Source organism: Theropithecus gelada, chromosome 15 (genome assembly GCF_003255815.1).
Source record: "Theropithecus gelada isolate Dixy chromosome 15, Tgel_1.0, whole genome shotgun sequence".
Lineage (NCBI taxonomy): Eukaryota > Metazoa > Chordata > Mammalia > Primates > Cercopithecidae > Theropithecus > Theropithecus gelada.
This window is the reverse complement of record NC_037683.1, coordinates 299,260-325,544: the sequence shown is the minus strand read 5'-3', so window position 1 is coordinate 325,544 and position 26,285 is coordinate 299,260. Positions and strand designations below refer to the sequence as shown.

At 57.6% G+C, this 26,285-nt stretch overlaps 1 protein-coding gene across 1 annotated transcript in view; it reads left to right on the top strand.

Annotated features, from left to right (window-relative positions):
* The first annotated feature begins 1,991 nt into the window (after positions 1-1,991).
* CACNA1B (calcium voltage-gated channel subunit alpha1 B) overlaps positions 1,992-26,285 on the top strand; it is a 250,674-nt gene continuing 226,380 nt past the window's right edge. The window contains 4 exon segments of the mRNA XM_025359441.1: positions 1,992-2,090; positions 2,092-2,276; positions 3,107-3,212; positions 6,763-6,902. Of these exon segments, the coding sequence (XP_025215226.1) occupies positions 1,992-2,090; positions 2,092-2,276; positions 3,107-3,212; positions 6,763-6,902 (530 nt within the window).

Sequence of the window (26,285 nt, the reverse complement as noted above, 5' to 3'; positions counted from 1 at the left end):
ATGTGGCGAGCCCAGCCTCCAGGCGCAGGGCTGCAGCAGTGGCCTCTCATCTGGGCATCCCTTGAGATACTCCACCCCTGCATAGCATCTCCACTTCTGTACCCAATAGGCAATTCTTAATTTCCACCCTGTGACTAACAAGCTCTTCCCCACATCTTCCCCATCTCGGCAAAAGGCATCCCTATCCACACAGACACTCAGACCAAAAATGAAGAGCCTGGGTTTCTAGCTCTCCTCCACATTTCACACTGGATGCACCCTCTCCAGGAGAGAGAGGCACTGCTCATGGCCCCCATGTTCAAACCACATCATCTCTCTCTGCACTGCCATCAAAACCCCTCCCTAGGCTCTGATTTTTTTTCTGTGACAGGCCGGTTGGCAGCCTCCCCGACAGCCTTAGCACCTGCTTCCCAGCTAAGCGAACCCTGATTTTGTTTGGGGCAACTATGTGCGCGCCTAGTGGGTGCTGGCTGTCCTGGTCCACTTTGACATATGTTCACTTTCCCACCCTCTTAAAGTCGGGGTCGGCCACAAGGCCCAGGGCGGCCTAACTGGGTTAAAGAGACACTTGCTGGGGGAGCCTCTGAGAAGCTTTTCCTTTGTTAGGAAAGAAAATCGTAACCTGATTCACAAAGTGGCCTTCCTTTGTACACCTGCCACTTCCTTCCCGTTTGCGATGGTGGTGTAATGGTGTGATGCCCTGTGCTATGACAGCCACCCTGGGCCATGAGGCAACAGGCAAGAGGGCAGAAAGTGTAGGTGGGGATTTTGGAGGGAGGAGAGACGGTGGCTTCGTATTCAGTGAGATCACAATGGCATCGTGCAAGCTGCTGCGAGCTGGGAAGCGGGTTGTTTGCCTCTGAATGCATCCTAAGTGATTCAGCACCCCAGTCTCCTGCAGTCCACACTCCACACGGCAGCCCGAGGGACCCTTCAGAGACCCCCGCGCCTCTGCTCGGAACTGTGCGCACTGCCTCGTTCTCAGAAGGCGCAGCCCGCACCCGGCCTCACTCTGCACTCAGCGCCTTGCGAGCTTCAGGTCCGAGAGGGTCCCTCGTTCCCGAAGGTCTCCCCGACCCCGGGGCAGCCTTTTCGGAGGTCGTGAGGATCCACGGGCCTGCACGAAGTGAGTGCCGCGTAAATGGTTGCTGTGCTTTGTACAAAACTGTCAGCTCCGTGAGGGCGGAGCTGGGAGCCCAGGACAGGCGGCCCGCGGTGGACGCTCAAGGAGGCCTGGGGGATGGCGGTGACCGTGACAGGTTCCCTAACGGGGTGTGGCCTGCAAGGCGGTCAGAGGCTTCTCTGAGCTGAGATCCCAGAGCCAGCCCCATGTGTGGAAACAGCAGGTCCCGCACCCGGGCTGGGGGCCCCCGACAGGCGCGTCCGCGTGGCACCAAGGCTGCGAGCCGAGCGCACCCGCAGGGCTGGGAAGGCCGGGGATCCGGCGGGGACGGGGCGGGCCGGCCCAGGCCTGGCGCCCAGCTCTGGGCTGCAGCCCCGCGGCCGGTGGCGCCTCCGGGCGGAGCGAGGGGTCCGTCTGGGCCGAGTTTGAGGAGCCCGAGGGCGACCAGGGGCGGTGGGGCCGGCAGAGCGCGCTCCGGGGACGGCCCGGGCTGGCGCTGAGCGGCCGTCGAGGACCCGCAGGCTTGTCCGCTCCTGGGCCTGGCCCAGCCCCGGGGTGGGAGGCTCGGGGCGCGGGAGGCGCAGCAGGAGCGGCCGGGGCGGGGCGGGGGCGGCCGCGGGGCGGGGCCAGCGCGGCGGGGTGGGCGGGGCCGGCGCGGATTGGCCGGGCGCCGCCACGTGACCAGCCCCTTATAGGGCGTGGCGCGGGGCCGCGGAGTCGGGTGAGGCGGCGGCGGCGGCAGCGGGGCCGGGCGAGGTCCGCTGCGGTCCCGGCGGCTCCGCGGCTGCTCCGCTCTGAGCGCCTGGCGCGCCCCGCGCCCTCCCTGCCGGGGCCGCTGGGCCGGGGATGCACGCGGGGCCCGGGAGCCATGGTCCGCTTCGGGGACGAGCTGGGCGGCCGCTATGGGGGCCCCGGCGGCGGGGAGCGGGCCCGGGGCGGCGGGGCCGGCGGGGCGGGGGGCCCGGGCCCCGGGGGGGCTGCAGCCCGGCCAGCGGGTCCTCTACAAGCAATCGATCGCGCAGCGCGCGCGGACCATGGCGCTGTACAACCCCATCCCGGTCAAGCAGAACTGCTTCACCGTCAACCGCTCGCTCTTCGTCTTCAGCGAGGACAACGTCGTCCGCAAATACGCGAAGCGCATCACCGAGTGGCCATATCCTTCCGGGCGGGGCCGGGCGGGGCTGGGCGGGGGCCGGGGCCGGGGCCGGGGCCATCTTCCCGGTGGCCGGGAGGGCGCGACCTGGGGAGGCGCCGGGAGACTGGCGAGGAGGGGGCGGAGCGCCCCGGGGCCCCTCGGAGCGGCGGGTGCGGGAGCGTTTCCGTGAGTGCGGCGGGCGCGGGGCGGAGCCCCTCTGCCCCGGACTCGTCCCTCCGCACGCCGGGTCCTGGGGAGCCTGGTCGGTGGACAGCGCGCGGCCAGCCTGGAGGGCACCGAGGGCGAAGCCGCGTCCGTGCAGGTGCGAGCGCCGTGGGGACGCGGCCGTGCGCGCGCCTGCCTGCAGGTGCCTGCGTGTGCGGGCTGAGCCGGAGCCCGGCGCTGCGCGTGCGTGCGCTCGCGGTGCGGGCTACATGCATGTTCACGTGCCCGTGTAGGTACATGTGGCTGCGTGTCTGGAGGGAGCAGCGTGCGCCTGCGCGGGGTCTCCCTCCAGCCTCGCCTGGGGGCGCTCGGCCCCCTCCCCTCTGGGCGCTGGAGTCGGGCGGAGCCGGGCCGGAGGCGCTGTCCGCGGTGCTGACGGCCGCCCGGGTGTGCCCAGGGGCTGGCGGCCCAGACTGCTGAGGCCCCGCCTCGCGGCCGCCCCTAGGGATGGGGGCAGGGAGTGAGGGAGACCAGGCCGCGTCTGCCAGGAGGGGTGCTCCAGACCCAGCTGTCTCAGCCCCTCCGGAGACGGCCTGGTGGTGGCTGCTGCACTGGGCGCTGCTGGCCTCGGCCTCGTGTCTCCCTCCCTGCTGCGCCTCCCGGCCAGTCCTTAACCCACGCACTCCGTTCGAGTACATGATCCTGGCCACCATCATCGCCAATTGCATCGTGCTGGCTCTGGAGCAGCACCTCCCTGATGGGGACAAAACGCCCATGTCCGAGCGGCTGGTGAGTGCCGGGCTGGGCCTGAGGGCAGGGTGGTGGGGAGGCCGCGACTCCACTGTCCCTTAGGGTCTGTGCCTGAGCACAGTTTCCTCGGGCAGGGTCGTCTGGGCAGTGCCCCTCTCCGCTGAAGGAAAAGGTAGGCCTGGCAGATAACATCTTCCTCGAGGGCCAGGGCAGCTGGGGTCACCGGCTCAGCCCTGGGCGTGGCCATGTTAGCCCTGGACCAGTCTGCCCTGTGCCACGAGCTACCCCTGCACCTCAATGGCTGTCCTGGCTTTCGGCGCTAGACTTTGATCCAGGAACCCATGTTCTAAACTTGGAGTGGGGAAGGGGCATTCATGTCTTTGGGAAGGTCAGCTCTGAGCACCACGTGTGCCCTGCTGGGCTGAGATGGGCTTTGGCCTAGATGTGGGAACCCTGAGCCTCTTCCTCCAAGTTGTCTTGTGCGAGCCTGCTTGGAACCCCTTCTCCAGGAGGCCTCACCATCCTGTGGGTAGCATTCCTTCTCAAACATTCCAAATCATTTTTACCCATCCCTAGATTCCAGCCAAGAGGCCCCTGTGGTAGCCCCCATTGGAGCGTAAAGTCTATGTGAGTCAGGGTGCCAGGGCAAGGTCTCCGTGGCTCAACAGGAGGTGGGGTGGAAGGCCAGCCCTGTGGGGTCTCTGGAGGGGCTGGGTCAGAGGAAGGGCAGCGTTTTGGAGGTGGGCACTGTTTCTGAGGTCAGAGCACATCCCCCAGTCCCTGCTCTTCCCCGATGCCTGGCCCCTTGTCTGGGTTCCGAGTGCACCTAAAGACTGGAGCCTCCAGGAGGGCAGAAGGCAGAGCAAGTGTAGACCCAGGGGTTGCGGGGCCATAGACGTCCAGGAGACGGCCTCTCTGGGGTGTCAGGAGCTGCTCCCTCTTCCATTGAGCCTGGCTTCCGCCCCCATTAGCATCCTGAGACAAAGGCTATTCAGACTTTAGCCCTGAAACGGAACTCCCTTTGAACCTGGGCCACCGCAGGCCCAGGAGTGCAGCAGGGGAGACAGGGAGCCTGCCCTGGAGGTGAGGCACCAGGAGAAGGTGAGTGGTGGGTGGCCGAGGTGAGGAGGTCTTCATGGAGCACCGTCTGGAACACCCAGTGGTCTGGGTTAGGGCAGGGTGTGGGGGAGGAGTGTGGACAGCCCAGCCGCGCCATGAGGCAGGCGTGAGTCATGGTCCCTCTGGGGGACTTGGGCAGGAGCCTGGTGGGGCCCCTTGCTTTCTAGAGGCCGGAGAAGAGGGTGAGCGTGAGAGGAAATAGCCAGAGAGCCTTGAATGCCAAGCCACAGGAAGCAGGGCAGGGCCAGGGTCAGAGGGACACAGACCTAGGGACCAGGCCAGGCAGTGGGTGTCTGGCCTTGCAAGTTCCTGCCTCGCAGGTGTGGGAGGGTTTGCCTTGTGGTCATGGGTTGGGGAGGACACTTCTAGGGCTGGCGAGCTAACCTGTTCGGAAAACTGCAGAACGTGCTCGCCCTGGTCCAGCCTAGAGGTCTGGGGAACTCTTGACAAGCCCTAGTCCCATGTGCAGGCCCAGCCTAGTCCCAAAGGCATCCCTTGGGATGGAGGGGAGGCTGTGCTGCTGCCCACGGAGCAGGCTGAGGCTGGGTGGTGCAGGGGTAGCCCCTCAGTTGTCTGCCAGCCTGGCTTTGGGCGAGGCCTCCCGGGTTCCCTGCCTCTCGGGGCTGTTTCCCACCCCCCCCCATCGACTCTGGAGCTACTGGAACCAGGCCCCAGCTTGCAGTGCAACACCGAGCTGTCTGCACACCCATCCCTCCCACCTAAGCCAGCCATCAACCATGGGCCGGGCAGGGCAGAGCTGTGAGGAGAGGGCTTGGGCTGGGGCCTCCTTCCCAGCCGAGGGGGCTGGCTGGTCCTTCCTAGGCATCGGCCTGTTCTGTTTTCCACCAGGAAGTTTGCTGTGAAGATCTCTGTCTGCTGGGGCCCCACCGTTCCCCTGGGCAGATGGTCAGCAACCCCACCCCTTGGGAAAAGGGGTCCCTCCTAAATAAACCAGGCCAGAAGCCTCGAGGCCAGGAAGAGCGTGGGCGAGTCAGCACGGGTCATGATGGACCCCTGGGTGCTGGTAGCTTCCACCAGGCACTGCCAGCCAAGCCTTGGGCCAGCTACACCACAGGACAGGAGGAGCCCGGGCTGAGTAAGGTGGGAGTCAGATGCGGGAGAGCCCTGGAGAGCCTGGTTTCCTGGGGAGGAAGGCACAGGCTGTGGAACTGGTGGCACTCACCTCGCCTGGCAGCCCAGCAGCTGCTTCCTCCTGTGACCTCCACGGTCCTGAAGGCGAACCCTCAGGGGAGGCCCTTGACACTGACCTCCTCTCCCCACCCCTTCACCTGCTTCCTAAGGCAGCAGCCCCGGAGTGCAGGTGTCCGACACCCCCATACCAACCCTGCATGTGCAGCTCCCTCAGCCCAGCTCCCCGGGCTTGCCTTGCACAGGGCCTTTCCCTGCCAGCCCCACCCATGTGCTCACGAGAAGTCTTTGGGGTCTCCCCAAGCTCCACACAACCCTGTCTCCACCCTGTTTGCTGCTCCCAGCTCGGCACTGGAAGGGCCTGGCTCTGCGCTCTCGTGCTCAGTAACTGTTGGCTGGAGCTCAGCCTGGGGTGCAGGAAAGGGATCTTTCTAGGATCAGCTGTCTTCATTCCTTTGTCTGCTCTGTTCCCTCCACCTGGATCCCTTTCTCAAAATCTCAAAAGCTGTGGAAGCCTTGCCTGCAGGCGCCACGCCCTCTGGGAGGCTTCCTGTGATCTGAGCCCAGGGTGGCTCCCAGCCTCAGGCCTGGACTGTGGCTCGCTCCCTCCAGGGTCCTCACAGATGTGGTGGTCATCGCCCAGCACCCTCAGGGCCGAGGGCGTGCTTCTCTGTTTCTGTTGTTTTCTGCCGAGATGTGCGTGCTCTGGTTACCCGGGTACATGTTGAATACATAACGGGGCTGGACTGAGTTCAAGAAAACCTGAGCTGTATCCAGGCAGCCTTGTGCAGGCTCCCACCCAGAGGCTGCTGTGGCCTCTGCCTGGCTCCTGGGCGTCTCTGTGCCTCTGTTTCCCTCATGTTAGAATGGGGATGACCTCCTGGGGTATTAAAGGGTCACCCTAGTTAATACAGGAGAAACTACCTGGTAAGCACTCACAACTAGTACCGTTACATCACTGTCTTCCCTGAAGCAAGGCCCACTGCATGGTGCCAGCAGGGAGGTTGGGGCCCCACTGTGATGTGGGCAGAAGCTGAGATGCCAGGGTGGGAGGCACCAGGGGCCCACAGGCATCACTGGGATGTTGCTGCTGTAAACAGTGGTGCATCCCATTAGGGGACATGTGCAGACGGCAAGCAGGCTCAGTGATGGGAATGGCGCCTTGGAGAATCTGCAGGGTGTTGGGGGCAAGGTGAGGAGGGTCAGACCCTCACAATGGCTGTGGCCTGCACACGGTGGGGTGGGGTCCTCACCAACCGTCTCTGCCTGCTGCTGCACCGGGTGGGGGCCAGGGGTGACCGCTATTCTCTACTTCTCCTAGGATGACACGGAGCCCTATTTCATCGGGATCTTTTGCTTCGAGGCAGGAATCAAAATCATCGCTCTGGGCTTTGTCTTCCACAAGGGCTCTTACCTGCGGAACGGCTGGAACGTCATGGACTTCGTGGTCGTCCTCACAGGGTAGGCAAGCTGAGGCCGGGAGGCCCAGCGTGCGCGGCCCGGGCATGTGCTGTCTGCTGTCTGAAGCTCATTTGCGCCGCGGGGCTGGGGTGGCTGCAGTCTCCTCACTGGGGTCCCCCCACAGCCCTGCTGGAGATGAATGAATGTGAGGCAGTCTGTTTGCCATCCTGTGTGGGATGGGGGTGCTTCTACCAGAGGTGCCAGTGCTGTATTGCTCACTGAAGGGAGGATCACAGTGACCTGTCCCCAGAAGGCGCTGGCTTGCAGAGCCCACAGGCCAGGGGCCACCAGCTTCCACGGCTGGCCTGAGCCAGCATGGCGCCTGCTAGAGGTGGCTTTGCTGCCCAGGTGAGGAGCTTCCTAGGGAGGAGGAGGGCTGGACTTCTGGCCTGATGCAAGCCTGTGGTCTGGGAGAGGCACTTGGCGTTTTGAGTTCTGTTCCTGCCTGAGACCCTTACCTGTGGCGTCCACCTCGCTCAGAGCCCTTGTGCTGCCTGGGATGAGGCTGTGTGTATTAAGTGCTTTCACAGTTCCTAGGGCCGGGAAGGTGCTTCAGCAGTTTCTCCTCAACCACTTTCCCTAACAATAGCTTACGATTCCCAAAATAACCAGGAAATCTAGAAAGTGGACTTAAGGGGCCCGGATGGGAGCTCAGGTCCAGTGCTCTGCACCCCACCCTCCAGGGTGTCAGCTTCCCAACCTGTGCAGTGGGCACTGTGAGTCCTGTTTCCTGCTTCTCTGACTGGCAGGTGGAAGCTGGGCTGGACTGTGGCTCTGGTGTGGAGAGTGGTGGCTGGGGAGTGAGTGCTTGGGGAGTTGGCCCCACAGAGCCTGTTAGCACTTCAGTGTCAGAGGCTCTGTGCTGGGCCAGGGACCGCTGTCTGCTCTTTCCTGAGCCTTATGGTTCTGAGGCCCAGAGCCCAGATGGAAGAGGAGGGAGCAGGCCCCATAGCAGTCGAGAGCTCTCCTTCCAGAGCCCCATTCTTACCCAGTGACTGCCCCAAGATGCCTGGTGCACAGGAGGGTAGATGGAGGGGTGTTTGGGCTGGTGGCAGAGGAGGGAGGTGGCTGTGGAGTCCTCGAGTCTGGGGCTCATGCCTTCAAGGCTCTGTGTGTGTGAGGAAGCAGCAGTCAGCTACACGGCCTCTAGACTCTTGGGTGAGGCCCTCAGAGGGAGCCTTGCATTGCCTGCCTGGATCCTGGGGTGCTGCCCCCATCTGCTCTGCCTGCTCCTAAGCCTGGGGCTGGCCCCTGCTGGGTGAGGGCAGTGTTTACAGAACTGGGCTTGTGGGGGTTGCACGGAAGGCTCAGCCCCCAGAGCTGTCTGTGATATGCTGGGCGCAGCAGCACTGAGGTGCCTTCTATGCCTTTCTGCAGCATGGCCCTGGGGTAGAATTTATGGAAGGCCCGTGGGGGTCTGTAGTTCTACTAGCAATGCCCATTGGGGGCTGGGGTGGGAGGTGGCTGGTGGAGAGTGCGGCCCCTCAGAGGACTGGGTGCTCCCCCATCCAGTGGGCACTCCCAGAGGCAGCCCAGGAGTCACTAGCTGTTTACCTCTCTCCCTCCCTGTGGACCCAAGTCCCTGAGGACAATGGTGTCTTATTTTTTTCAGGGGGTCCCTGGAGCCTCACTTGGGGTGGGCACCTGGGAGGGGACAGTGAGCCTCTGCTGAAGTAATGAATTGTTGGGGTGTAAGCAGTGTTGGGGGGTGCGGGCCAGCGGGGAGCTGGGTAGAGGCGGCAGGACCCGGCCCCATGGGGCGCTGTCCACGGTGCTGAGTGTGTCAGCCCTTGAGGGCCAGGAGAGGAGGCAGGAGGAGTTACAGCAAGCCCTGGGCAGGACCCCTGGATCTCCCAGCCCATGTAGACTGGGTCCAGGGCTGCTCCTCCTTCCCCTCTCCTCCCCCTCCTCTTCCCCGCTCCCTCCTCTGTTTCTCTCGGCCTCTCTCCCTCCCTCGCCTCCCTCCCCCTCCGTCCTCCTCCCAGTCTGCCTGTCTAGCCCTTTGTCTCCTCTCCACGCTCTCTGTCTCTGGCCCTCTTGGTGTCTTGGTGTCTCTCTGCCTCTCTCTCCTGTTCTTCCTGCCGCTCCTCTTTCCCTGTGCCTGGGTACGTCTCCGCTCTCCTGTGTCTGCAGCAGGGCCTGGGCGTTGCTGCGTTGGCTTCCAGGTTCCTCCGCCTCCACACATCTTCCCTCCAGGCAGCCTGGGTTGTGCGGGGAACCCCAGGTGGGAGGTGATCTGTGTCTCACGGGGCTACATGCTGGCTCCAAGTCACGGGGGGAGCCACTTTGCTGCTCCCGTGTGGGGCACCTGGGGACACGTGAGCCCCTGTGTGTGCATCTGTGTGTAGAGGGGGCTGGGTCCACTGTGGGGTGAGTGATGGTCCGTGGGGAGCCCAGGGAGGAGCCCTCACCTCATCCCTGTGAGCCAAGGGCCTGGAGTAGTGGGTGGTATTTCTCGTTAGTTTGTTGTTTTTAATTAGAGTTTATTTAATTGGTGCTCAGAGGGCTGGAGGGAGAGGCAGACACCCTGGCCTGTTGCTTGGCAAAGCCTTGAGCACCCTCAGAGGCCAGCTGGGGCCGCTCTGCTCCTGAGGCTGGTGTGGAGCTGTGGAGGAGGCCCTGGGTCCATGCCTTCTGCGGCCTGGGGAGGCTCTGAGCCTCTGTTCTCACCTGGGAGGGAAGGTGGGCGCTCTGCCCCCTTGTCTCCGCTTTGCTTCTCTCTCAAGACTTGGGGGCGCCCTCCGTGAGCCTGCATGTGTGCGTCTGGGCTGGGGGTGGCTGTAGTTGGCTCTAATGCTGCCGGGCCCCTGCTGTCCTGGGGAGCAGCTGTGGGGCCTGGGCGGGGGTCCCAGCCTGGGGGTACTGTGAGGATCAGAGGGTGCTTCTGAGAAACCTCCAGGCCTGTGAGGGGTGTTGGCGGCTTCCTGCCTTTGTGTGTGCCCAGGGCCTTCAGGCCCTCGGTTGCCAGCCGTGCTTCTGACTGAGTCAGCCCGTGCGTGGCCATCTAGAACTCCTCTGACTTGCTTGGGCCGGGGTGAGGACACAGTGGCTGGGTCCCTGCCACGGGACTCTGCCTCATTTCCAGGAGGGCTCCTGGCTCCTGGCCATCTCCAGTGGTCGTCTGAGTGGACCATTTGCCAAGAGAGATTCTGGGCCCAGGAGTGAGGCTTCCCTTCCCTGGCTTCCAAGAATACCATGCTACATGGGTGGGGTCGGGGCTGAGCCGGCTCCCCACACAGAGTGGGCCTGGGGTGAGGACAGGGCCCGGTGGTGCCTGACATGGGTGCTCCAGCAGTTCACCCCAGCAAGAGTCCTGCTGAGTGCCAGGACGCAGCTCTTAAGGACCTCAGGTCGCGGGGAGGAGGTGGGAAGGCCGCCTCTTCCCTGCCTCTGTCTGCCCTCCTGTCCATGCCCCGTCCACCATCCTGCCTTCTGCTCAGCTCTCTGGCCCTGTGTCTGTCCAGCCAGGTGGGCTGCCCTGCTACTGGCCCTCCCTCCACCCATTCATCATTCATTCAGTGTTCATGGAGCCTCTGCCAGGTGCTGAGGACTCAGGAGTGAACGAAGACAGCTGAACCTCTGCCCGCTGGGCCATGTTCTGGGGACAAGATGCCTCCCGGGCCTGGGTTCTCTGCAGCCTGGCGTGGTGCTCAGCGGCGTAGGCGTGCACCAGAGAGCAGTCAGCGGGTGGACGGATGAGTGGATGGTGATGCGTTCCGTGCTTTTTTTCTCACATATGAAATGGGATAAAGCATGCAGGGTGCAGGCCTGGGGGTGCCACTTTGCGTAGGGTCGTCAGAGGAAGGACTGGAGGGCGTGAGGGATGAGCCATCTAGCAGCCTGGGAAGAGGTGTGGCTGGAGGTGGCGATTCGAGGGACACGAGTGTCCCAGTCATCTTCAGAGCTTGAGACCACCTAGGATCCCCAGGGAATGGGGAGTGGGGAGGAAGAGCTGCCCTCTGATGGAGACCAGGGCACCTGGACTTACGAGTGGCAGCTGGTGGTGAGGTTGGTGGAGCAGCGGAGGTGAGCCTGGCTGTAGGCGGTGTTCTGGGAAGGAAGAGCATGCTCTGCTCTTCAGAGGCCACGAGAGGACCCAAGGCTGTGCACTGCGCCCCGTGGGTCTGAGGTAAGAGCTGGTCCAGCCACGTGGTGGGGTCGAGGGCTTGCTGGGAATGGGAGGAAAGGGGCTGTGGGGGGCACCTACGGGCAATGCTTGTCTTTTAGAGAGTTTTGCAGCAAAGTGAGGCAGAGTGACGGGGCAGAGGCAGGAGGGAGATGGAGGCCAGGAGAGTTTTATAAAGTTGGGGGTTTACAGCCCGTCCATGCCACGTGCATAGTCCGGGAGGGAAGGACAAGCGGACAATGTGGACAGAAAGGGGACAGCCCTGGAGCCATGAGGGAAGCGGAGTCCAGGACCTCCGGGAGTACAGGCCTGTGCATCTGCATAGGCCAGCAGGTGCAGGAAGGGTGGCGTGGAAGTTCTCTCACTGTGTCTGAGTTTCCACTGAATTTAGAAGCACGTCCGTCAGCCGAGGTGGGGTGCAAAGAAGTGAGACAGAGGGAGAGGGAGCAGTGAGTGAGTGCGTGGACTGGAAGCCCCTCCATGCACTGCCCCAGCCTCTCACTCCTCCTGCCCCGCCCCCCATCCACCCCTTCCTCGTCCCTTGTCATCCATTCACTCATTCCTTAGGAAGGGGCTTGTCAAGCGCAGCTACTACCTCCTCATCCCTGTTCCAGTTGCTGGGGACACAGTAGTGCACAAAACAGGCCGTTCCTGCCCTCTCAGAGGCTGCGTCCTCCCGAGCGAGGCAGGCCGTGAGTGTTGCAGGGAGCTGGGGTGTGCTGTGTCCTTCCACTGGGGTTGAGTGGCCCCTGGGGAGTAGCTCCAGCAGGGGAGAGGCTGTGAGGGTGGCGGGGGCAGGGGCGGCCTTGGCTCGGGTGTTGGAGGGCTCTGAGTATAGGTGTGGCCCGATTGACTCGTGATGGGTGCTGGGGGCGCAGTGTAGATGGCAGGGAAGGAGAGTGGGAGCCGGAAGCAGTGATCCAGGTGGGAGTGGTGAGGGCTTGGACCAGGGATTGGCGCTGGAGAATGGGGCAGGTGGGCTCTGACGCCCAGAGAAGGCAGAGCCCAAGGGAAGCCCCATGGAGCCTCCGGAGTCCGTCATCCATCAGTGCAGGTGCCTTTACCCTTCCATGCCCCAGCCAGTCTCAGACATGTCCATGCTCCCAGTCCTGTCCCCACATCACTGCCTCTGCCCTCCCAGGCCCCTCAGGAAGTCCCTGTCACAGCCTGTCCTCACGTCACTGCCTCTGCCCTCCCAGGCCCCTCAGGAAGTCCCTGTCACAGCCTGTCCTCACGTCACTGCCTCTGCCCTCCCAGGCCCCTCAGGAAGCCCCTGTCACAGCCTCTGGCTCTGTGGGGCTGGTTCCACCTCGGGGTCAGGGACATGGGCAGGGTGACAAGTCAGGGCCCTCAGAACCCCAAAGCCCTGGGCGTCCCCACCCCTGTCGTGGCTGTAGCCTGGTGCTTTGCTTCATGGTCCTTGGGGACATCAGAGAAACATGTCCTGGCTCAGGCAGGTGGCTCTCCTGGGGAACTTTCCAACCACAGCTTCTTGTTTTAGTCTAAATTAAACTGGGATTTCGTTCCAGGACGTGTAATTAGAGCCCAGCCTCCTCCCCGGACCCAGCCTCCTGTGGGTTGAAGAGAGGGTGTGGGCGTGCGGCTGCTGCACCAGGAGGGAGTCTGGTCAGCGGAGCTCAGGGGCTGGGGCACGGCTGACCCTCAGCTTCCTGGGCAACCACTGTGGCCTCCTGTTCTTTTGGGCTTTGTGGACTCAGGCCAATTCAGATGGTGGCAGGCACTTCTGGGGCACAGGGAGAGCCAGGCCCAGCTGAGGGCCCCACGAGGGTCCCCACGGGCAAGAAGGGTCCACCCAGGGGAGCAGCGGCCCACGTGCAAGTGTGTGGCCCAGGGACGCTGCCTTCCCACAAGGCGACTTGACACTGTGTCTGAACACAGGTGACAAGAGACACTGAGCCCGAGTGGCCAGGACACGGAGCATGGACTGAGCTGGGCGTGTCCATGTTGTGATGGACAGCCTTCTGCCACAGGCTCTGCTTCAGCCTGGGGTCCTTGGACTGCAGCCCTGTGGGAGGTGCAGCACCCCAACCTCCAGTGCCGCGTCGGGCTGGGGTTTGCCAGACGTCCTCTCCGCTTCCCTACCTGAGGCTGAAAATGGCCTTTGAAGGCCCTGATCCTCCCTCTCTTACCCCTAGTGTGGCTGGAACCAGTGGAGTTCTGACAAGTCTCTGGAGAGCAGGGGGAGCCCCCGTGTTCTGGGGCTGGGGTCACTCCAGGCATTGCCTGGCAATGGGCTCCACAGCCCCCCTCGTACTGTGGTGTCAGTGCCCCACCCCACAATGCAGGGCCCTGGCCCACGTGCAGTCCACGTGGTGTGGCTGTGAGGACCAGGCAGGGCGGCGGGAGGTGCCTGCTGATCTACGACCCTGTGACCAAGCTCTGGTGCCCCTTCCTGACAGTGACCTCCCGTCGGGCCTCCGCGTCCCTGGGTACAGGCTGGCGGCCATGCTGGGGATGTAACAGCCTCCGCATCCCTGGGGACAGGCTGGCGGCCATGCTGGGGATGTAACAGCCCGAGGAGGTGCTGCTCTGGCAGGGTGGGATCCTGCCCGCCTCTTCAGCACACGCCCCAGGCTGGGTCTTTATGGGGGCCTGGCCTACGCCCCCGCTCTCTTTCTCTGTGTCTCCCCCCTCCCTCTCTGCCTCCTTCCTGCATTTCAGGGTTCTTAACACTCTCCTGACTGGGGGGCAGAACCGGGCCCACTGGGAACCCCCAGGGTCTCCTGATTCTATGTGAGGCGGGGGTCCACTGCCTGGGCGTGAGACCTGGGGCTTGGCTGTGCTGTGCTTGGGAGGCTGACCCTGGCCTCAGGCTCCAGTCCTGTGGGGTCTCCTCTGGGGTCTCTGCATCTCCGTGTGTGCTATGCTGCCTGAGGAGCCCAAATCCAGAGATTCCTGGATAGAAGCAGCGCAGGGCTGGCTCACTGGACGGGGCATCAGGCCAGCATTGCAGACAACTGGGGTCTCTCATATGCCCGCCTGGCACAGTAGACCCGAGGGAGGGTTGGCCTCTCTGCAAATCTTTCACTGTGGAGCCCGGAGAGCAGAAGGAGCCCAGGCCCAGGGCTGCCCTTGGATACCGCAGACTTTCCCAGGGGGACGGGGGACATGGGTGGGAGATAGGGAGGTTTCAGGTCAACCCAGAGAAGGACTCTTGTCATTCATGGGGGTCTGGGCTGCTGTCCTGAGGCAAGTGGGGATTGGACCAGGTGGTCTGTTCTTTATTCATTTGTCCCTGATATGGGCCAGGTACTTGCTGGGCACGATGGAGCCAGGGCCCTGCCCCCCAGGGTGCATGTTCTGCCAATGGCAAAGTCCCCGTGCCCCAGGATCCACTCTGCTCCAAGCCTCTCCTCTTGACAGTGACTGCAGGCCAGGCTCCAGCGGTGGGCGGTGCTGCAGGTGTGCACAGGGTCCCCCTTATGTGCCTTTCTCTTCAGGGGTCCCACCAGGAGGGTCAGTTGGAGGCTTGATTTCCTGCCCCAGCAGGTGGAGGGGTCGGGGTCCGGGGAGAGTGGTGGTGGGGACAGCGAGCAGCAGGGCTGAGGGCTGTGAGGCTGGGGTGAGCTGAGAAGCCTTGAAGGTCACAGTTCAGGGAGTCTCAGTCCAGGACCCAGTTCTGAGGGGACAGTGCAGAAGGGATGGGGTAGGTGGGCAGGGCTGCCTGTGGGCCTGGGACTGGCCATGCTTGTCTCTCTCCGTGGTGCTGATGTGTCCATCTCTGGCTGTGGGTGGGGGACAGAAGGGAGGGACACAGCTGTGTGGTGGCGGGGGCACACGCCCACTCCTGGGACCGTGGCCAGCCTGTGCGTGGCCAGGCAGTTTGGGCTCTCAGGGCCCATGGCTGCTTCAAATTTTGGGTCTGTGGCTGGTGGGCCGAAGGAGCATAGCCAGGGATCTGAGATGGGCTCTGAACTTGTTGTCAATATTTAAGAAGAAGGAGCTTTCACGTAAAAACCGTGTTTTCATCTCGCTTGGGAGAAGTCCCTGGAGCCCCCCACTCCCTCTGGAGCAGCTGCCTCTGGATCTGGGAGGCTGGGCGGGCAGTGCCAGGCTGGCTGTAGAAGAGCCACCCCTCTTGGGGGCTGGCCTGTTCCAAGCCGTCTGTGGCCTCCTGTCCAGGCTCAGGCCTCAGGTGCTCGCTGGGGCTGCTGCGTTCCGGTGCCCAGGGCCGTCCCAGGCCTGTGGCGGCTGGCAAGGATGGCTAGGCTGATGTGGTGCGGTGGCTGGGGGGCAGGGGACCTGCATTCTGTGCAGATGCACCCACAGAGGTCAAAGGGGTTCAAGTTCATACCCTGGGAAGGTGGGAGCCTTGCCCCTGTGGGCATGTGGGGGTGGACACCCCTTCCTGCCCCCTCCTCCTCCTTCACACTGGCGTCCAGAGCTGCAGGTTCACACTGAGGTGAGAATGGTTGCTAACGACTTCTCGGGCCCTGGACTAGAAGAGGTGAGAAGGCACGCGCTGGCTGTGGGGGCTGGCTGTGGGGCTGTAGAGTGGAGGGGCCTCCACCCTGCGTGCCTGTGTGCAGCCCCACCCGTGCTGAAGCATCTCTACTCCAGCCAAACAGACGGACGCTAATGCAGATTCATTCCTAGCAGGTCACATGGTAGCACCCCCCCCCAGTCCCTGCCCTCTCCACGACCTGCTGTGAGCTCCTTTCTCCAGGGCAGGGCAGGCCCTTCTGGCCAATGCCACCCTCCCGGTCTCCCCTGAGAGCACAGAAGCCTGGTGAAGAGGGCCCTGCACCTCGATCCCCGTCACTCTGTGTGCGGCCTCTGTGTCTTCTCCACTCCCACCGCTTCTTCCCCACCAGGCTGGCCTCTCTTTGCCCTCCTCTCTCCCCGAGAGGTTTCCCCGCTGGCTCACCTCAAAGCCCAGCCTCTACTGACAGGCTCATTCCGTTGAAGGACTGGACACTGGTCTGGTGGGGAGGCTGGAGCAAAGCAGCACAGCCGGGCACTGCAACAACAGACGTTTCCTTCTCAGTCCTGGAGGCTGGAGGCCCAGGATCAGGGTGTTGGCAGGGTTGGTTTCTGGCGAGGCCCCTCCTCCTGGCTGGCAGATGACTGCCTTCTCGTGGTGGGCGGTGCTGACCCTATGGACCCGGGACCCCGGGGCAGGTGGGATGCAGAGCCGGGCCTGCGGGGTCCATTGTGGCCATGCGGGCACTGCTGTTGCTGGTGCACTGTGCGAAATGGTTAGATGGTTTGATGTTTGTAGAATCTGGCATAGCTCTCCCCCTTTCCTCTGATGGTGGGTCCTTTCTCACGCTTCTCTGTCGTCAGCCTCTGGGCCTGATAACACAGCTGCACTGGACCACAAGCACCCCGAATGGCCAAGGGTGGGACCAGGTGAGGAGGAGGGGCACTGTCAGACTGCAGGCAGGAGGGACATCCCCTGGCACAGGGCAGCCTCCCGTCCACCGTCCAAGGGTGGGGGCTCCTGAGCGCCACCTCCTGCTCTGCCTGTCGGCCCCACCCCAGCACCTGCTGTCTCAGAGCCTTGCTCTGGGAGTACAGTGTGTGGGGAGTGAACGGTGTCCCTGTTCCCATCACGGGCCTACTCAACATTGGGTGGCATTCGACGCTGCAGGCAGACAGGGAGAGATGAGAGACCAGGAGCAACAGGTGGGGCGGCCGCCGTGTTTCCATTGGCGTGCATCGGAGGTGCGTGGGCTCCCAGAGCCTGGCAGGCCTGCAACGCCCAGGCACACAGATACAGGGACACACAGAGGGGCCGCCATGGCACTGCGTGTCTCGCCTGTGCTGGGCTCTGTGCCATCTCCAGTGAGGGGCTCTTTCCAGGAGGGCAAAGGCCCCCCTACCCTCCCAGGAGGTGCCTTTACTCCACGGACTTGCCGGGGTCCACAGCCTGGGACTGTGGGCGTGTGGGTGAAGGCCCAGTGCACAGCTGCTAGGACGTGGGCAGCACAGTTCCTCAGACATGAAAAGGTAAAAGAAAAAATAAAAGCTGGCCCTTTTTTTTAAAGCTGACTCTTTTGTGAGGTTTCTTATGTGCTGGCTGCTGTTTTAATACAATAATTTTGTAACTCCAAGAGCTAGATGCTGATATTAACACCCACCCCCGCTTTAAAAGAAAATAGCCCGGTAGTGGTGGCTCGTGCCTGTAATCCCAGCACTTTGGCCAGCACTTTGGGAGGCCGAGGTGGGCCGATCACGAGGTCAGCAGTTCGAGACTAGCCTGACCAACATGGTGAAGCTCCATCTCTACTAAAAATACAAAAGAATTAGCCGGGCGAGGTGGTGTGTGCCTGTAGTCCCAGCTACTTGGGAGGCTGAGGCAGGAGAATCACTTGAACCCAGGAGGCGGAGCTTGCAGTGAGCTGAGATCGCGCCACTGCACTCCAGCCTGGGCAACAGAGCGAGACTCTGTCTCAAATAAAATAAAATAAAGGTTTTATTTTGAGCTAATTATAGATTCATAATAGGCAGTTGTAATAAATGGTATAGAGAGAGCAGTGTACCCTTTACGCGGTTCACCCAAAGGAAACCTCTTAGCAAACTCTAATAGCAGGCCCAGTGTCATGACTAGGTGCTGAGATTGACACAGTCAGGGCCCAGAACAGCCCGTCCCAGGAGGGGCCCTCATGCTGCCCTTCTATGGCTGCACCTGCCTTCCTCCTACCTCACCCCTCTTTACTCCCTGGCAACCACTAATCTGTGCATTTGTATAATTTTGTCATTGTGATGATCTTAGATAAGTGAAGTCACACCTTCGGATTGGCCTTTTTCACTCATTTGCTTCATGAAATACTATGAACAAAGCTGTATACACATTCGTGTACAGGTTTTTGTGTAAACGTGAGTTCTCACTTCTCTGGGATGAATGACCAAGAGTACAATCATTAGGCCATGCTGTGGTCACATTTTTAGTTTTTTAAGAAACTGCCAGAGTGGATGTCCCGTTTCTCCACAGCCTCGCCAGCACGGGGGGTTGTCTCTGTATTTTTAAATTTTTTTTTTATTTTTTTGGCTATTCTGATAGACATGTGGTGATCACTGTGGCTTTGATTTGCATTTCCATGGCCAGTGATGTTGGACCTCTTTTCATGTGGTTCTCTGCGATCTGCATATCCTTTTATTTTATTTTATTTTCAGACGGAGTCTCGCTCTGTCGCCCAGGCTGGAGTGCAGTGGCACGATCTCTGCTCACTGCAAGCTCCGCCTCCTGGGTTCACGCCATTCTCCTGCCTCAGCCTCCCAAGTAGCTGGGACTACAGGCACCCGCCACCTCGCCCGGCTAGTTTTTTGTACTTTTTAGTAGAGACGGGGTTTCACCGTATTAACCAGGATGGTCTCGATCTCCTGACCTCGTGATCCACCCGTCTCGGCCTCCCAAAGTGCTGAGATTACAGGCTTGAGCCACCGCGCCCGGCCAACCCTCCCATTTTCTTAACAGAGACTTTGCAGAGCAAAACTTTTAAATTTTGATGAAGTCCGATTTGTCCGTTTTTCCTTTTGTGGATTAGGCTTGTGGTGCGAACTCTTTGCCAGCCCTAGCGTGTGAATATTTCTCCTGCGATTCTCTTTTTCTAAAAGCTTTGTCATTTTACATCTCACATGTACCAGCTGTGAGGTTTAGGTTGCGGAGTTTGCTTTGTTTTTTGCCTGTGGGTGTCCAGTTGCACCAGCACCATTTGCTGAAAGGGCTGCATTTCTTCCATTAAATTGCTTTTGTGCCTTTATAAAAAATCAACTGGGCATGCTTGTCTGGATCTATTTCTGGGTTCTTTATTCCATTCCATTGATCTGTGTGTCTGTCCCTCGTACCACACAGTCCTGATCACTATAGTTATGTAATAAGCCTTGAAACTGGGTAGACTTACTCCTCCCAATTTATTCTTTTTCTTTCAAATTATTTTAGCCATTCTAGGTACTTTGCCTTTCATATACGTTTTAGAATAATCTGGTCAATATATACCAAAAATCTTGGTAGGAATTGTATAAAACCTGTATGTTAGTTTGTGAACATTTTTACTACATTAAGTCTTCCAGTCTAGGAACATGGTGTATTTCTCCATTTATGTAGATCTCCGATTGCTTTCATTGGCATTTTGCGGTTTTAAGGATACAAGTCCTGTACATGTTTTGATACATTTACATCTAAGTATTTCTTTTGTTTTGTGTGATTATAGATGGTATTGTATTTTAAATTTTGGTATCGTATGTTCATTGCTAGTATATAGAAAAACCATAGATTTTTTTTTTTTTGAGTCGGAGTCTCTGTCACCCACGTTGGAGTGCAATGGCGTGATCTCTGGCTCAATACAACCTCCGCCTCCCAGGTTCAAGCAATTCTCCTGCCTTAGCCTCCCAAGTAGCTGGGATTACAGGCGCCTGCCACAACGCCCGGCTATTTTTGTGTTTTTAGTAGGACAGGGTTTCACTATAATGGCCCGGCTGGTCTCAAACTCCTGGCTTCGTGCTCCGCCTGCCTGGGCCTCCCAGAGTGCTGGGATTACAGGCGTGGGCCACTGCGCCCAGCCTAAATTTCTATATGTTTATCATGTATCCTGCAACCTTGCTAAACTAACTTAGTAGTAGTTCTGGACAATTTGTTTGGAGATTCTCTGGAATCTCCTATGTGGGCAAACATGTCCTCTGCACAGAGGAACAGCTTTATTTCTTCTCTTCCAATCTGAATGCCTTTTCTTTTCTTACGAGAACTTGTAGTACTGTGTGAAGACGGTGGTGTGGTGAGAGGGTCCTTGTTGCTTTGTTCCTGATTTGAGGAGGGAAACGTTTCAGACTTCGGCCATTAAGAATGATGTTAGCTGTGGGGTTTTGTAGTTGCTCTTCATTAAGTAGAGGCAGTTTCCCTCTTCCAGTTTTCCAGGCACTATTGTAGCAAATGACTGTTAGATTTTATCAAATGCTTTTTTTGCATTGGTATGTTCATGTGATTTTTTTCGTTTTTTTTTTTTTTCTTTTTTTCTTGAGACGGAGTCTTGCTCGTCGCCCAGGCTGGAGTGTAGTGGTGCGATCTCAGCTCACTGCAAGCTCCGCCTCCTGGGTTCAAGTGATTCTCCTGCCTCAGCCTCCCTAGTAGCTGGGACTACAGGCGCCGCCACCACGCCCGGCTAGTTTTTTGTATTTTTGTAGTAGAGACGGGGTTTCACCGTGTTAGCCAGGATGGTCTCGATCTCCTGACCTCGTGATCCGCCCGTCTCGGCCTCCCAAAGTGCTGGGATTACAGGCTTGAGCCACCGCGCCCGGCCGTGATTTTTCTTCTTTAGGATGTTAATACGGTGGCTTACAATGGTTGATTTTTTTGAGTATTGAACTAGGGGTACATCCCTGGAATAGACATGGTTGTGGTATACAATTCTTTTGATATTGCTGAAGTCTATTTGCTAACATCTTGTTGAAGATTTTTGCATATGTATTCATGAAGGCTATTGGTCTGTGGTTTTTTTTTTGGTACCGTCTTTGTCTTGTTTTGATGTCAGGGTGATGCAAGCTTCATAAAATGAATTTAGAAATGCTCTCCCTCTTCTATTTTCTAAAAGCTATTGTGTGAAAATGGAGTTAAAATGTTTGTTGAAAAATCTGCAGTGGATCCAGGTGGCCCTGGAGATTTCCTTTTGGGAGCTTTTGTGTTACACATTCACTTTCCTTAAGAGTTATGTGGATGTTCAAACGGTCTGTGTCACGTTGGGTCAGTTGTGTGAGTTTGCGTTTTCTGAGGAAGTGGTCCATTTAGTCCAACTCATTGAATTTATGTGTGTAGAACTGTTCACAGTGTTCCTTCGTTGTCCTTTTGATGTCTGTAGGGTTTCTAATAGCTCGTTTCATTTCTTATATTGGTAATTTTTGTTTTCTCCTTTTGTTCTTGTGTATGTGTGGCTTTTTCTTTCTGGTCAGTCTTGCTGGAAATTTGTCAATTATGTCAGTTTTTTTCCAAAGAAGCAGCTCTCTTTTTTTTTGGTTGATTTTCTCTTTTTTGCTTACTATTTCATTTATTTCTGCTCTTATTTTATTACTTCCTTCATTCTGTTTGATTTCAGTTTATTTTACTCTTCATCTTCTCTGTTCTTGTGGCAAGAGCTTAGACTAGTGATTGCAGTTTTTGTTTTTTTCTAACGTATACATATAATACTATAAATTTGCTTCTTAGGCCAGGTGCGGTGGCTCATGCTTGTAATCCCAGCACTTTGGGAGGCCAAGGCAGGAGGATCACCTGAGGTCAGGAGTTCAAGACCAGCCTGGATAACATGGTGAAACCCCATCTCTACTAAAGATACAAAAATTAGCCAGGCATGGTGACGGGTGCCTGTAATCCCAGCTACTCAGGAGGCTGAGGCAGGAGAATCACCTGAACCTGGAAGGTAGAGGTTGTGGTGAGCTGAGATCGCGCCATTGCACTTCAACCTGAGCGACAGAGTGAGACTCTGTCTCAAAAAATAAAAGCAAAAACAAAAAGTTTTCTTCTTAGCACTACTTTAGCTGTATATTACACATTTTAATATGTTGTATTTTCAATTTAATTCAAATCTGTGTATTTTATTTTGTGTTTTTATCATTTTATCTTATTATTATTAGTATTATATTTTTGCAGTTGATCTTGGCTCACTGCAACCTCTGCCTCCTGGGTTCAAGCGATTCTCCTGCCTCAGCCTCCTGAGTCGCTGGGATTACAGGCGCCCGCCACCATGCCCAGCTAATTTTTCTATTTTTAGTACAGACGGGGTTTCAAATGAAATTTTATTTACCCATATTTTTACTCTTTGCATTTTTCTTTCTTCCTAATGGTCAACAATTAAAATAAAAATCATGTTCTTTCTGTTTAGATAAATTCCTTTAATTATTCTTTCAGGATAGGTCTGCTGGTGACAAATTCTGTTCGTATTTATTCGCCTGAGAATGACCTGATTTCCCCGCCATTCCCCAAAGGTATTTTGCTGGGTATAGATATCTGGGTTGACAATTCTTTTCTTTCAGCATCTGAAAATACTGTGCAACTTTCCTTCTGACCCTCATGGTTTATGATGAGTAATCTTCTGTCCGCTGAGTTGCTTTTCCAAATAGATAAGGTATTATGTTTCTCTGATGCTCAATAATTTTTGTTTTTAGTTCTTGGGAATTTGACTGTGATGCATCTTATTTTGATTATCTTTGAGTTGATCCTGTTTGGGGTCCTCTCAGCTTCTTGAATCTGTAGGTTTATTTCTCTTACCAAATTTGGGGAGTTCTTAGCCATTCTATCTTTGAGAACTTTTTCAGTCCTGCCTTCATTCTCCTTTTTTTCTGGAACTCTGATGATACGAATATTATGGTTCCATAGTTCCTTGAGGCTCTGTTGTTGTTGTTCTCTTTCTTGTTTTTTCTTTCTTTTTATTTTTTGAGACAGGGTCTTACTCTGTTGCTCAGGCTGGAGTGCAGTAGCATGATCATGGCTCGCTGCAGCCTCCACCTCAGACTCCTGAGTAGCTGGGACTAAGGCACACACCACCATGCCTGAATAATTAAAAATTTTTTTTTTTTTGAGACGGAATCTCGCTCTGTCACCCAGGCTGCTGTGGCACAATCCTGGCTCACTGCAAGCTCCACCTCCCAGGTTCACGCCATTCTCCTGCCTCAACCTCCCAAGTAGCTGGGACTACAGGCACCCACCACCATGCCTGACTAATTTTTTGTATTTTTAGTAGAGACGGGGTTTCACCGTGTTAGCCAGGATGGTCTCAATCTCCTGACCTCGTGATCTGCCTGCCTCAGCCTCCCTAAAAATTTTTTTTGTAGAGACAGAGTCTAACTGTGTTGCCCAGGCTGGTTGAAAACTCCTGGACTCAAGCAGTCCTCCTGCCTCAGCTTTCCAAAGTGCTGGGATTATAGGTGTGAGCCACCCTGCCTGACCTTCTTTCTTTCTTTTTTTTTTTTTTTTTGAGATGGAGTCTCTCTCTGTTGCCCAGGGTGGAGTGCAGTGCTGCAATCTTGGCTCACTGCAACCTCTGCCTCCTAGGTTCAAGCGATTCTCCTGCCTTAGCTTCCTGAGTAGCTGGGATTACAGGCACCTGCCACCACGCCCGGCTAATTTTTGTATTTTTTTTAATAGAGGTGGGGGTTTCACCATGTTGGATAGGCTGGTCTCGAACTCCTGACCTCAGATGATCCACCTGCCTCGCCTCCCGAAATGCTGGGATTGGGATGTGCTCTCTTAACCTCAGTGTCTCTTGCAAGGAACTGTGTAATGTGCCAGCCTCTGAGGGTGTCATGAGAGTCCCTGGCTTGTAGCAGATGGCTCCCCGCTGTCGTGTGTGGGCTTGGGGTTGGGGGTCCCCACATGCCATGCCTAGCTCTTCTCCCCTGTCCTTGCTTTGGAGTGGGCTAAGTGGCTCCCACCTCTTGGCCCGTTAGAGCAGGGACTGGGCGGGGAGCCGAGGGGAGGCTGCGGCGGCTTTGGCTGAGAGCTGCCGGCTCTCTCCATGGCAGTTGCAAGCAGGCTCCTGGGTGAGAACCAGTGCCCGGAAGGTCGGTGACAAAGCAGATCCTGGAGTTGGTGCCTCCCCTGCCAGCTTGGCTCCCATGTAGAACCAGCCTGAGAGTAGTAAGCAGTCTCCCTGGACTGGGCCTGACTGGCACCTGCCCCACCTGCCCTGGGCCAGGGACCCCTGCCCCTGTGCAGGCTCTGTGGTCTCCCCTAGCCCAGCGCAGACCCTCCAAGGGGCTGGTCCAGGTTGAAGGGGCGTGGCTAGGGCCCTGCCCCACAGGGAGCAGCAGGAAGCAAGGACGGGGTACGGGGGCTGGGGTGGGCCAGATGCGAAGGATGGGGTATGGGGGGGCCGGGGCGGGCCAGATGTGAAGGACGGGGTACAGGGGGGCCCGGGGTGGGCCAGATGCGAAGGACGGGGTACAGGGGGGCTGGGGCGGGCCAGATGCGAAGGACGGGGTACAGGGGGGCCAGAGTGGGCCAGATTTGAAGGACGGGGTACAGGGGCTGGCCAGGGCGGGCCAGATGCGTGGGGACATGGGAGCATCCATAGTTTCTCACAGAACATGACATCTCTGAGTCCCCAGTCACCTCTGCCAGCCCTTGGCGTTTTCAGAACTGGGGCACCCTGTGGGGTATGGCTGGGCTGTGAAGTGTGGAGGTGGCTAGACCAGGCCTGGCTGGGGTATGCCCCAGAAGCTCCTCACAGACAGCTGTGGAAAGGCAGCGTGCCCCCCAGGCCCACGCAGAGGGTGTGTGGCTGGGACCTAGAGCCTGGGGGATGTGGGGTGGGTTTTGGGTAAGCGTTAGGGGGCCCAGACGAAGCCTGCAGCAGTGTGGTTCCAGCCTTCCTCCCCTCTGTGGAGCTGGGAGCACTCCCTGACCTCGGGTGCCAGAGTGAGGGCGGGTCTTTACATGTGTGACTGCCGTCGTGTCTGTGCTGTGTGTGTCTCCGCCGTGTGTCTCTGTTTGTGTATGTGTATTTCTATGTCGTGTCTGTGCTGTGTGTCCCTGTGTCTGTGTGTCTCTGTTTCCGTGTGTCTGTGCTGTGTGTCTCTGTATCTGTATCCCGATGTCCGTATCTGTCCCGTGTGTCTCTGTTGTGTGTCTCTGTGTCCGTGTGTCTGTGTGTGTGTGCCACGTATCTGTGCTGTGTGTCCCTGTGTCTGTGTATCCAAGTCTCTGCTGTGTGTCTCTGTGTCCATGTGTCTGTGTGTATGTGCCAAGTGTCTGTGTCGTGTATCCCTGTGTCGGTGTCTGTGTCTCTGTGTCCCTGTGTCTGTGTCTGTTCTGTGTGTCTCTGTGTCAGTGTCTGTGCTATGTGTCTTTGTGTCTGTGCTGTGTGTCCCTGTGTCTGTGCCGTGTGTCCCTGTGTCTGGGTCTGGGTCTCTGTGTCCCTGTGTCTGTGCCGTGTGTCCCTGTGTCTGTGTCTGTGTCTGTGTGTCCCTGTGTCTGTGCTGTGTGTCTCTGTGTCCGTGTGTCTGTGCCATGTGTCTGTGTGTGTCTGTGTCATGTGTCCCTGTGTCTGTGCCATGTGTCCCTGTGTCTGTGTCTGTGTGTCCCTGTGTCTGTGCCGTGTGTCTCTGTGTCTCTGTGTCTCTGTGTCTGTGTCTGTGTCATGTGACCCATCCCTGTGTCTGTGCCATGTATCTCTGTGTTCCTGTGTCTGTGCATCCGTGTCTGTGCCTGCGTGTCTGTGTGTCCCCGTGTCCATGTCTGCCACCTCCACCTCCCGGGTTCAAGTGATTTTCCTGCCTCAGCCTCCTGAGTAGCTGGGATTACAGGCACACACCACCACGCCCAGCTGATTTTTTGTATTTTTAGTAGAGATGGGGTTATTATTATTTTGCATTATTTTGATGGTACAGATTGTCAGAGTGGACTGGGTACAAGTGTTTAAACATTTCATGGCTCCTGACACATTTTGCCAAGTTGTTTTCCAAATGGGATATATAAGTTCGTGTTCCACCAGTTCTATGTAAATCATTAGGGTTTTTTTGTGATTTTTTTTTTTTTTTTGAAACTGAGTCTAGAGCTGTTGCCCGGGCTGGAGTGCAGTGATGTGATCTTGGCTCACTGCAACCTCAACCTCCAGGGTTCACGTGATTCTCCTGCCTCAGCCTCCTGAGTAGCTGGGACTACAGGTGCCCACCACCACGCCCGGGTGATTTTTTGTGTTTTTAATAGAGACGGGGTTTCACCACGTTGGCCAGGCTGGCGTCGAACTCCTGACCTCAAGTGATCCACCTGCCTCGACCTCCCAAAGTGCTGGGATTATAGGTGTGAGCCACTGCGTCTGGCCTAAATCATTAGTTTTAATTTCAGTTTTGCCACTGCTGGATATATTTTCAATGCTCTTGTTAATTTATTCAATATAAATCTGTACCTTGTTGTCCTCTTTTCCATTACTGATGAGCTTGGGCATGTTCACACATTACTAAATGGTGTTTACTTTTGTGAGTTATCTCTGGGGTTCTTTGCTATTTCATTTTGGAAATTTCTCCATTAACGTTTATTAAGTGCACACTGCCTACCAGGTACTGTGCCAGGCCTGGAGCTAAGAAGCAAAACACTGGTTCCTCCTGGAGAAGGGGAAAGTGGGGGTGGAGTGAGAGGTCCTGCCGGCTCCTAGCCCCTCCCCAACGCACCTCCTCTCCAAGGAGGCTGTTGCCTCCTTGCTTTTCAGTAGGATTTTTCTACAGCCTAAGGCTTCAGGGCATAGAAAGTACCCAATACTTGTATTGGTATTTAATAGTTGTTAAGTCCACGAGTATGTTCTGTAATTTCC